The 12,564-nt window shown below is 39.1% G+C and overlaps 1 protein-coding gene across 2 annotated transcripts in view; it reads left to right on the plus strand.

Annotated features, from left to right (window-relative positions):
- IQSEC1 (IQ motif and Sec7 domain ArfGEF 1) overlaps window positions 1-12,564 on the plus strand; it is a 49,348-nt gene that overhangs the window by 8,870 nt on the left and 27,914 nt on the right. For both annotated transcript variants that reach the window (XM_035892235.1, XM_035892236.1), the window contains exon 3: window positions 12,057-12,218. In XM_035892235.1, coding sequence (XP_035748128.1) covers window positions 12,057-12,218 — 162 coding nt within the window. The remainder of the gene's footprint in view (window positions 1-12,056; window positions 12,219-12,564) is intronic.

Raw genomic sequence — 12,564 nt, forward strand, 5'->3', positions numbered from 1 at the left:
GTCAATAGGCTGTCAGACTGTGTGGTTACCATTCATTGCCTTCCTAAAGGAAGGGTTGCAGGTGCATGCCCAGAGTGCAGAGGCTTCCAGGGAAGCTTGGTGAGGCCAGCTGTGTTGAATTAGGCATTCTCTTCAGTGTAATTTGAAAGGCTTGTAGTCTGGGAGAAATTACACTAGAAACCATTCCTCCCTTATAGGCAGAAGGAAAACACTACCTAGAAAGGTTTATTTTGCAGGCTCCAAACCCTGCCAATGCAAATCCAGCCTTTGAGACTAGTTTGCTTATAAACAAGGCTTCAAGAGGGCTTTTGACTGCTGCTTTAAAAACAGAAAAAGGGGGGGGGGGGATCTTTTGACTGCAGGCTGGAAATACCAGGTTTACCAGTTACTGCAGCCCAATCTGGTAGGATTTTCAGGTTCCATTCTGCTACTGGTGCACTGATGGTTCTAACAGATTAAAATAGGACTGAATGGTTTAACCTTAGCAGCCTGAGGAGCCATGTCCTGCCCTTGGGTCAACTTTGCAGTTGGTAGTAGCAGACTGTAATTCTGTGCAAGAGCTGCACGTGTGCAGAAAATACATTGCCAGATTCCGTTCTCTTGTGTCACCATGATAGTGGCAGTAACTCTGGCTCCTTGCCCAGTATTTGTGGCTACCACGTAGGTTTGTTGATACCACTGCCCTCAGTTACTGTCTCCTCAGACTGTAGTGACACACCCAACTGGGCCATGTTGAATAGAGTACGATGTAGTGGTTATACAGATGTAGTGATTATTCAGCATTCTCTTGGGCAGGGAGTACAAGCGCTTTCTGTGTTAATAAAGCATTTTCAACAAAACTTGGACAATGTTAGAGTGGTTTGAAAATTCAGTGCGACTGTGCCTAATATTATAAAATATGGGAGGTAAAAGTTTGTGTTTCTCAAACTTATTTGTTAATCTAGCAGAGACTAGTCATACTGACTATCTCCTTTGGGATATTGGGTACTGGAAGATGCTGTTAAATGTCCTCTCATCTGGCAGTGTTCCTGTGGGACTGTTATTTCTTGCCACAGGAACCAGTCTTGCTGGTGCCAGTTTCTGACATTGCTGGTGAAGAGACTGAAGTACAGCTCGTGGGCCTTGCTGCTCTGCTTTTTATGCCGTGGCATAATTTTGTTGAGGGCTCTTTTTGTGTAGTGTTTTGTTGAAGGGTTTACGGCCTAATCTTGCACGTACATCTTGGAGGTGAATGAACATAACACCGCTTTGCATGGCTAGAGCAGAGGCTAGGCTATAAATATCTTTATAATATGTTTTCCCAGATGTCTTTCGCTCCCTACCCCCCTTTTTTGTCCTCTTTTGCTTTCTGGAAAGGGTAGTGACAGATGGAAAATTGTTCCCCATGTGTCCTCAGTCCATTACAGCGTACTGTTTTGAAGTTTTCTGTAGCTTCCTTTATTACAGGCTATTATCAAGGTTCCCACTATACCAAAGTTCTCTCAAAGGTTTTATTGACAGAGCTAAAAAGGCATGAGTACCTGTTTGCATTATGCAGTGATGTATGACCTGTAAGCCCTGAAAGCCCTACAGGCTTCGTTTATTGCCTGATGAGGATGATTATATTCAAAATTTTAAAATCGCTATTGATATGAATTGAATACTAATTCCAGGAGCAGACTTTGTTAAACATGTCTAGATTCCTCAGAATGTTAATTTAAGTATTTCTTTATTTTACTGAGCAGATATGAGAGGAATTTGCTGAGTGCTGGTGGGATTACACCAAGTACAAAATTGCAAATCACAATTTCTAGAGAAATTCTTGTTGGAAATCTGAGGCACGCAATAACAATATTTGTGAGAAGGCACATTTTTCATTTTCCATGAAAGCAGCTTTAACTCTTCAACAGAGGTATATGGTTTCCGTCATTTACATGTAGGTAGAGATTGAAGGTAATTTGGATACCTATAGTTACATTCAGAAAGTACTGCAAACTTTTCCTCTATTTGAAATCCTTAAAAGTTGCTAGATGTTAGTAATCTTTTTTTGTAAAAAAAGAGGCTTTGCAAGTAGCCATTAGTTTGAATATTGCAGTAAGTGTACTAATCTGATGTCCCTCCATTTACACCAATCACATGCCTAATGAATTTCACTTAAGATGCTAAACATACTTTCTGTGTTGCTTTTAGTCAGGTCTCAAGGCATCCACTGAGCATTCAAATATCTGGTCTGAAAACATGTATTTTTAGACTCTCCCCTTTAGAATTTTAAGTTGAAAGCTTCTTGGAAATATTTATAATTATTTTAGACCTTGTAAGTGCAGATTGAGTAGGAGGGACAAGGTGTAAATCAAACTAAGTTGGTTCTCGGTGAACTAATTCTTTTATTTTGTCAGCTGATCTCTAGTATCTTTGCAAATCCTAGATCTTCTGTGATTTTTTTGGATGATTCAATAGAAGGAAGAAAGGGGAGACAAGACGCTTATTCAGGATTTTGCAACAGAGCCATTTGCCATCCTCATGTATATGCTGCGTGGGACTTTACTGTTGTTACAACATCTGGACTGCAGATTATTCAGCCACAGATAGTTCCAACAAAAATTAAAATCAAAGCACTCCATGTAGCTTGTCCTCTAACATGCCGAGGAGTTAGTAAGAAGAGAAGAATGTTCTTAGTATGACTCATTATTTCTAAAAATGTTTAGCCCAAAGTGAGAACACCCAGAGGAAAAAAAAAGCTCTGTGTGTTTTGCTTTGTTCTGTGCATGTTTTATCTTTTCTCCCTGGGGACCCGTTCTTCCTCCTTTTTTTCCAGAATGGGTGCTTTGATTAGTATACATTATGTCCTGCCCATAAGAAACAGCTGAAATGTGTAACTGTGAGAATTCAAGCAACAGTATATTTAAGTGCTGGTTTCAAATATGGGCACAAGGATTCCCTTTATTGCCATTAAAAGGGGTATAAACTTTACCAAATGTTGAAAGCAAATCTAGCTTTTGAAAGGCTGCATTATGACCAGCAGTAACTGAGTGCGGGTGTCCCTGGAACCCTGAAAGAGCCATTACCTCATCCTCTGCCACCAGCTCCGCCTGCCCTTAAACATTCTGGGCACACGTCTCCCTCTCACTGCTGCGTGCCAGGAATCGGTAACTGGTTTGCTCTAACAATGCCTGGGTGCACGCTCAGGATACAGCTGGTTATTGGAAAATGACCCTCTGAATGGAGGAATTTGACTGGGTCAGCAGCTCCCAGACAAGCATCTGATATGACTCTGGATGCCAGAATTTTAATTCCTTCCCCCTGCCTCCCAAATCTCAAGGGACCAAATCTTGAGGGTGAAAAATGCAATGAGCTGCCTTTGCAGGCATGCAGAGGGCAGTTTGATTAGGTAGTTGGGAAGGCTGTGTAGGAACCCTTGGAAGAGTTAAAGAAAAGAGAATGGGCACTGGCTCTTCCCTCCTGTTTAGCAATTCACATCTATCTGTTGAATCAGGGTTTGGTGGATTTGTAAATGAAAAATCTGAACATCTTTAAACACTTTTTACATTGCCAATTTAAAAGGTACCCCTTTTAAAGTAAATGTGATTGCCAGTGTTTCCCATTTGCAGTCAGCAGAGTTGCAAAAATCAAAGTTGAAGTGCTTCTGTTATGTGTAACTGGGGTGAGCTTGTGGGAAGAGTATTTAGGGCAGAGACACTAGAATAAATGTTAAGACAGGGACTGTTCCTCAATTTCAAGGACGTAGTCGTCTTAATGTCTCATTCTTGACTGCAATTGCATAAACATGAAAGCAATACTCAGCCCTGGCAAATAGTTCTGAGCGAGCCGGCAGGTTTTTCATGTATCTTGTCTCAAAGTGGAGTATATTTCGCTCTGCTGGCAGCTACAAACTCTTTTCCCTGCACTTTGAGAAATGCAGGGATGCAGTGGGGTCAGAGGAGGTGAGAAAATCCTCATAGAGTGTTTTGGTCCATTTGTTTAAAATATTTCCTTTTTTCTTGCAAGGAAGGAAGGAGCGGGGAGAAAAAAAAAGCAGGCTGTCCACTGCCAGGAGAGGGAATAATGAGGAGCTACAAAATCTGCTATAGCGTAATGACTCAGGATTGTTTTTACTAGCCAGGACATGTCCAGCTACTGCATTGCAACTGCTTGGGGTGTGCCTTATGCTTCTCTTCATTGTGCTAACTGCTTTGTTCCTCAAGGCTGATGCTTCTCATACAGAAAAATCGTATTTCTGAAATAGCTTTAAACTCTTATTTTTCCTCCTTCATTAGAATAACCAAGACTTTCTGCTTGGACCCTTTACCTGCCTTTTATACACTTTTCACAGTTTTGTAATCAGCTCTGATTCAGGCAATAACCTTCAGACAAGCCTAAACATTCAGTAGCGGTAATAATGTTTCATGTATAATTTCCTAGCACTTTGCTAGGAAATGGTGACATAAAGGATCTGATTGACCAGACAGAAAGTAATGGTAGAACTGCTCAAGCCAGTTACACAATTTTGTGAAAACAGATGTCTATCGAGTTTCCTCTCTTTATTTTGCTCCCCCACCAAGTAGAACTGGGCCCTGAGATCACTTCCTAGTGAATTCTTTTGTTAGTGACATGAGTATAAATTAACTTTCCCTGAACGGAGATTGCTCCAGGTAACCTGGTGTAATTGCAGGTAAGCTGTGAGCTGCACATTTATGGTGGTAGTTTTTTAGTTTGGTCTTGAATGAACCCAAGAAGTTCATTCAAAACTGAGAAGAGTAACATACCCTCATTTAGTGGAGAGAAATCTTGCCCACTGTGGGGGAAGCTGTGAGCGCCTGCCCAAATAATGTGAATAATGATCTCCCCCTTTCCACGAGATATAGAGAAGCTGTGAGAAATGTGCTCGTCCTTGGCTTGTTTTTCTGACCCAGAGACTCTCTTGTAATTAGCAGAAGATGCAATTTGCATCTAGTTTTTCTGTCTCTTCATTAAAAGGTTGTGTAACATGAGGAAGACACAGATCAGGCTTCCCAGTCAAAGTTTCTCTTAATTTTTTTCCTTTCAGTCCCTTTCTTGTGTTGCTGCATAGTTCAGTGAACTCTGATAAGTTGGCATTAGTTTGAATAGTATTTTAAGGATATTGGGGATTTTCTTCTTTCCCAGAAGGTTTAAAATAGGCATAGTGATTCTTTTAAATCTGCTGCGGCAGCAGTAGGATATTCGGCAAAAGTGAAGGAAGAAGTACCACCACAGAAACAAAACTCAGCTGTCTGCCAAACTGAGGAGAATGTTCAACTAGCTTGCTATTGCCAACTTGGCCATTGAAAAATATTTAACTTCTTAAATGATTCTAAGAAGAGTCTTAGATTCTTGCTGTTAAAAAAACGCCATCCCTGGATTTTAATGTTAAACTAATGCTTAGTTTTGTGGCAACTGTAAATATTTTCAAAATGGGATCTCTAGTATCAAAGGCAAGGAAGATTATGTCCTTTTAACAGAGGGCTGGCATCATAGCTGCATTAAATTCTCCACCCCCAACATGAAAAGATTTCTTTGGCAGCAGCACGTTTGTGAACTGTTTGTGTTTGCAGTGTTGACAGCCTCTAAGAAATGTTTGTGGTTCTGGTTGGTTTGTTTTCTAGATTTTCTCAGCTTATGGTCCTTTCAGTGTAGCACACATGCATGTGCCTAAACATAGATGTGAAAACAAAAAACATACATGTGCCTTCAGAAATACTGAAGTTCTTTTCTAGATGTTTCACCACGCTTCTCATTTTCAGTCAGCTGTAAGAACAGTACATTTGTGGCTATTTACACTGCATGAATAAATCCCTAGTTTACCTCAAAAGATACTTTGGGCATTGCTAGGTATTGGAAATCTGGACTTGAGCAAGCTGCGTTCTGTGCTCATTTGTTTATCAATGCTTCCATTTTACAGCTCTGTTATTGTCTGAGCATCTAAAAGGAAATACAACGATACAATGTGGGTTTGGATGCATGTAAGCTGTACATGCTTAGTAAGTCAGAAATAGAGAAGGCTTTATGCACCTTCGTAGTGTGGTTTTGTTGAATGTTTCTTTTTGAGGTAGTGCTTGCGATTCTCTTCTCCTGTTGGCCAGCGTGGACTTTGTCCCCACTGTGGCTAGGTTTGTGCAACTGATGGTGCAGCTATGGGGGGGGAGCTTGACTGGATTCAAAACAAAACTGAAACAAACCACCACAAAAAATCCACCACCACCAGAAAAAACCCACAAACACAAAACCGTAAAACCCCTTTTTCTCCTAGTTCAGTGTGTCAGGAAGTCCTAAACCAGCACTACGGATGAGAGAAGAGGCTGATGCCAGTGCTGGCACCACCACTGAAGTGCTCGCCTAACTCCAGCGCTTCAGCTCAATGTGTTTGTCCTGCAGTAAGGCTGGCTGTACTGGAAAGTCTTGTAGATAACAGCTACATTTGTGCTGATCTCTTCCTTACCATCTAGAATCTGACTAAAAAGTTTTCCTCTACCAAATTGACTTTTCAAATTCACTGTGGTGTTTCTGCAAAAATAGTATTTCCTATAATTTTAAAGATAACATTTTGAATACCGAGGTAATACAAAGCCTTATTTCCCAAGTACCACTAACCTTTGGAATCTGGTGTTACTTTATGTCCAACGACAGCATGAAGTGGTGTATTTCCAACCATGTTTCCTTTTGTGGCTTAAACAGCCATCTGTGTGTCTGTCCCTGCTCCTACACTACCCGCTGGGTTGTGTGAGCACAGTTGTGGACAGCTTTGCTGTGAACTGACTTGGGGAGTCAGTCAGCAGATGCTGTCATCCTTCCCCTCTTCAAAGGGGGAGCTGTTTCTGACCATGGCTTTCCTGCTTTCTCAAACTCTGGCAGTTCTGAAAACAGAATTCAAACAGAGGAAATGTCAAACCAGGGGCTGGAATGATGTGATTTTGACAGTCCATATTTAGTAATTCATGAAGCTTTAGGGCTGTTCTTTATCATTGGCAATCCAGATTTTCTGCAGCAGCTAGTTGGTGACTATCTTTGCAGGCTGATAATATTCTCATGTGGTGTAAATGATTGCAATAACATGTGTCCTGAAGTTGTTTGTCAGTGGTTTCTCCAACCAGGTGAAAGTTAATTGAGACAAATAATGACACATGCAGAATTATAGATGTCTGTATCACCGCTCTCCTTACTAATTTGCTCATTAGAAATACTAGGAATGCAGTGTTTTTTCCAAAGATACTGTGCTGCTTATATACATGTAGGTTTTAGTAAAAAAAAAAAGTATCCTTTTCCCTTTCCCCTTTTTTCTTTCTTTCTTTCCCCTTTTTTCTTTCTTTCTTTCCCCTTTTTTCTTTCTTTCCCCTTTTTTCTTTCTTTCACCTTTTTTCTTTTCTTTTTCCTTTTTTTCTTCTTTTCTCTTTTTTCCTTTTCCCCTCTTTTTTCCTTTTCCCCTCTTTTTTCCTTTCCATATACTGCTAACTTGGAGAAAGGACACTTCTCTCAGGAATGTACCAACTTTGATATTATTACCCTATTTATTGTTCTTCTTTTCTACCCCATACTCCAAAGGAAAGCTCATTCTTAGGAGAGCCTTGTACATCACTTACATTAGCAAAACTCCTAAACATACAGACCTTTTTGTGACTTTTCCCGATTCAACCTGTATAGCTGCTAAAGGATAAAAAGCCAACAACTCCTCAGCTTCACAAGCCATAAACCCCCAACAAACCACCACTCTGATGAGATCTGCACAAACATCAGCAAGTTCAGTGAACTTCCTCTGAATTTACGCTTTCAGTACTGCTTGTAGAACTTGCTGAGTAAATAAGCCATGTCCTTCTAGTTAGTATTCCACCTAGGAAGGAAAGGCATAATAATGACTAGAGGAAGCAGCAGTGATGTGCAGGGGTTTACTAGTGTCTTGGTTTTTGAGGGAATGGGTGCTTGGGGGGGTGGGGTTTGGGGTTTTTTTTGCTTTTTTTTTTTTTTAAACTGTTGTCTGTGTGTGATTTTGCACTCTTCATTCCTAGAATTTGCTTCCTCTTAAAGATGTCAGTTTCCAAAAATTGGTCCAGGATCCAACCTGTCTTCAGAACCACAAAAAGAAAACTTTTTTACTGGATATGAACAGTACTCTCTAAGAAGCATGCTTATTAAAATATACTGGTTTGATCTGTTATTTTGAAGTTTGCATTACTTTCTCCATTGGTGTTTTTCTCTTAAAAGTCACTTTAAACCATCCTAAAGGTTATTAATCAGTTTCTGGCAAATTCCTTAGCCCTTTATGCAACATCTGAGAATCTTATGTAAATATGGTTTTGCACATCTTTTCATGTTAGTTGATTTTTTTTTTTCCTTTCAGCAGATTGCTTTTGATTTGTTTTCGTTGGGTTTTTTATCTTGAGATAGAAGACATTTTTAACCTTTATTATGTATATCATCAGCTATGTAAGGTGCTAGCTTTAGAGGGTGTATTTTGCTATTAGTTAATGTATTCGAATCTGAAAATAAATGTTCTGCTTATGCAGTTTCCACGATTGCTATTTATAGACTTCTCATCTTCCCTGTTATTGCTAGGTGTAATTAACAAGCCATCACTGGGAATTTTCCTAATCACAAAAGACTCTTAGTTGTAAGTATAAAATGGTCTACGCTCAATTCTGAGTAGGTGGAAATGAGGAAAACATATGTCAGATGTCCTATCTCGTGTTAAATCCATGACCCTTTCATGTCCCACTCCCTTCTGCATCCAGTCATACACTTTAGGAAAATTAGGGTTTGGTGAAAAAGGAAGTTTGTCCAATTTAAAACAGCTGGCTTTGCTGGCAGTAGAGTCCCTGTTTGCTTGTGTTTGTCTTTTAAAACCTGCTCTCCCAGAAACCCTGTCAGCTACCTGGGGTTTTTTTGTCTTTCATTGGGAAGGAGCAAATGAGTTTCCAGTAGTTTGCTGGTAGTCAACACCATGACCTACGTGTCCTCTTGGTGCATTTGAGGCTGTTTGATAAAATTTAGTTCATATTAAATTCAGTTTCTTTGTCAAGAGTGTTGAATGAACTCAAGGTTTCAGATCATCAAAAATACAAACACAAAGAAAATTTTGTTAGCAAACTGGAATTCTAGAACAGAAACCAAAATAGCATTTATGAGCTGGAAAGATGGAAGCTAGGGAGATGCCCATTGGATAAAAAATTTTCTTCCTCTGATATTTAATACCCACATTTAGCCACAGAAACTTATTTTATTTAGAACTTTATTTGTGCACATTCCCATATAATCCTCAACCTCCAGAGTTTTCCCGTGAGCCAAATAATATTCCGTTTGGTAGAAGGACAAGGGAAAGCATTGTAGGCTGCCTTGCTCAGTGAGTGATACCCTAACAACTACAGAGTGGTACCAGCTGCCTCTGGCTACTTGTCCTTTATGCTTTATCCTTTAGAACATACTCCATTGTAGGCTGTTTTTAATTGGGGTGAGGTACCTAAAGAGCACCTGAAGCTGTAGGTTCTGTCATTAAGAACAATTATCCTGCTAATACTTGCTCTAGGAAATCCTTTATCCTGTTGTAGTGATGACTGTCGGAACCTTCAAAGAAAGATCGAAGTACCATTACGGAAAGTCACAGTTCTCATCTCAGCAGGTAGTAGGAATTCTCTAGAGAAGCTCTTTCATTTTTCAGTTCTTTATTTTTAGCCTTTGCTCTGTACCGGCTTGATCTGGGTGCTTTGCTGTTGGCTGGGGTCAACCCACAAGCAGCTCTTCAATTGAGGTCAGTCATGCTCTCCAGGTTTATAGTTGTTTTCCTAGAACAGAACACCAAAGTTAAAAGTTTTTACAGGAAGATTTCAAAATAATATGACACAATTTTATTGGTTCTAGTTGGCAAATTTCAGTGGGTAGGGCCATGAATTAGAAGAAAATCAGTTTCTTCACTGTGGAAATGACTCTTACAGGTTTGTTACTCTGAAGTTTATGTCACTGCTACTTCAGAATTTCCATGTTACTATAGTTCAGAGTTTACATTGCTTCCATGTTACAGCTTTTGTAACACATTGGACTGCTTTCAAATAATCCTAGGCTGCAAAACTTCCAGACCCTTCACTTCAGCATGAAGAAAGTAGCGATGGGAAAAGAGGTTTTGGCTTCCAATGTGTTGCTAAATGGATTTTTAAGTCTGTTTTGGAGGCTGACCTAGCCTGGTTTGAAGTGTATTTGAATAAAGTGATATCATATTGCTGAACCAGAAGCGGAGTTTCTTATGTGAAAAAGCAGACCCTGGGTTATGTGAAATTATACAACTACATAGAAACTGATGCAGAATAAATCACATGTCACCTTTGTGATGATTTTAAATGTTCAGGCTTATGAGCATGGTAAGAATTCAAGGTGTGGTTTCATACAGTAAGTAATGATCTGGCATTTTCTATATCTTTAATAAAGTTGATCTTTGGATCAAGTTGTGCTTTTTGATGGTGTTCTTCATTTACTGTTTTGATAATTGCTGGAGAGGAACTCTGCTAGGTTTGTATCACACTGAACTTTATGGACAAATGTAGCTCACTAACAAGGAGGATGGCGAAAACTATTCCTGTTTTTCTTGGATGCTGTGAATTTAAATTCAAAAATATTAAGAATTCTGAAATACAACTCAAAAGCATGTGAACGTAGCAGTTACATTACTTTCAAGAAAAAGAGTGCTTTTTGAGTATGAAGGAGATTCATTTTACAAGATTGTATTTAGAAGATGACCATATGTGTAATCTTATTTCAGATGAAGACTCACAAAGCCTGATGCAAGACATTTATATTTGAGAACTCCCTTTTGATTAAATTATATATATTCCTCTGATCTATCTAACTCTTCATAGGGTATTGTGTATAGTAGTGTAATGTAAAAGAGTAGGAGAACTGAATTGTGATGTATTTAGTAATGTTATTTGCAATTAAAAACCCTGAGGAACGGTTGTGGTTGTATGATCAACCTTGTATAAAAATAGTAAGGTCACTTTGTCCTTTTGAGATTGATTTTGCTTGCCTTAAAGGAAATATCTTTCAGGTCATCCAGCATGCTGCAAATCACTCACTCTTACAGGTGGACATTATATCATAATTTCTTGCAAAATAAAGATGATGATGGAATTACTGGTTCTGTAAAGATATCCCTTTAATATCTTTAAAAGGAATTATGATTGTCTGTTGTGTCACACTGCTGGAAGATGCAGTGCACAATATGTGCTGTCAGGAGAATTTTACATCACTTTAAAATATAAGCAGCATTTACCTTTATAAACAGTAGATTTTATTGCCAGAAACCAATTCCATCCCCAAACCTCCTCCCCAGCACACACTTCTTAATGTTAAAATTAGTAGCTTCAGCTTGCTTTGTTTAGAGATCTAAAAACGGTTACAGCTAAATCTGGAGGTGAGGTATAAAGAGATGTAAAATACTGCAGAAACTATCAAGGTGCTTGTCTGAGGAAGGGAAATCTGGGGCAATGGGTGTGTTAAAGGGCAAGAAAAAAAATTCTAACTTAGATGGGCGTTCCACTGTTTTTAATTGCTTCCTTTTGTATGACTAACTTTATTTTTTTCCCTTATTTTTTATATTCTCAGCTTGCAAGTTATACCTCTTCAGATGTTTTTGTTTGATAAGTTTAACTTTTGCCAGCAGAGGGGTGGGAGGTCAGGGGTGTTCTTTGTTTCTTGTTTTTCATCGGCAGCTTTTTAGTTCCATTTCTGGAAGATACAGCTCTCCCAGCAACAGGAGCATTTAGCAGCTGATGTTGGGCTTGTCTTTTGCATTGACAAGTGTTTTGACTTTCATGGCTGAAGCTGCTTGCATATAAAGCTTCACTTTGGAAGTGTTATGGAGCAGGAAAATGTGTAATAACATGCAAAGCTGCATTTCAAAGCTAATAAGCTATTAACAGTAAATGGTATGTTCTATGGGATGGTTACATTTATCGTGAAACTATACTACCCCATACTAGTAGTATGTTAGTCAAAAGCGATTGGCAAAATTGTAAAATTTTAATCAGATGCCTTCAGATCCAATGGAAGAAAATTAATAGTTTTGCATTCTCCTTTCTCCTCAGAAAACCTGAAAAAGGAGTCCAGTACCTAATTGAGCGAGGTTTTGTGCCAGACACTCCAGTCGGTGTTGCCCACTTTCTCCTGCAAAGGAAAGGTCTCAGCAGACAGATGATTGGAGAATTTCTAGGAAATCGACAAAAACAGTTCAACCGGGATGTCTTAGAGTGAGTATTGTGTGTGGGGAGGAGGTAAGCACACTTTAATGTTCAAGTAAGATATTTCATCAAGCTAGAGGTCTCTGAATGTTTTGCACTTATCTCTGGATCTTGTTCTGAAGGAGGGGGAAACCAGACTCTACGGGTTAAGAAAGGAAATATGCACATGAGCAAATATTTATTTCTCTGCTTTCCAGCTAAGTTACTGTTTCTGTTGTTGATCCAGCAAGATACTTACAAGGATTTATATTCCCTGTAGTCATGTATATTTACTCTATATTTATGTTTTAATTTCATTGGCGTTAGAGTATGTTACTTGGACGTGTTTTTCCTTCCTCAGGCTCTCTAATAATTT

Source organism: Egretta garzetta, unplaced genomic scaffold, assembly GCF_000687185.1.
Source record: "Egretta garzetta isolate BGI_Z169 unplaced genomic scaffold, ASM68718v1 scaffold553, whole genome shotgun sequence".
Classification (NCBI taxonomy): domain Eukaryota; kingdom Metazoa; phylum Chordata; class Aves; order Pelecaniformes; family Ardeidae; genus Egretta; species Egretta garzetta.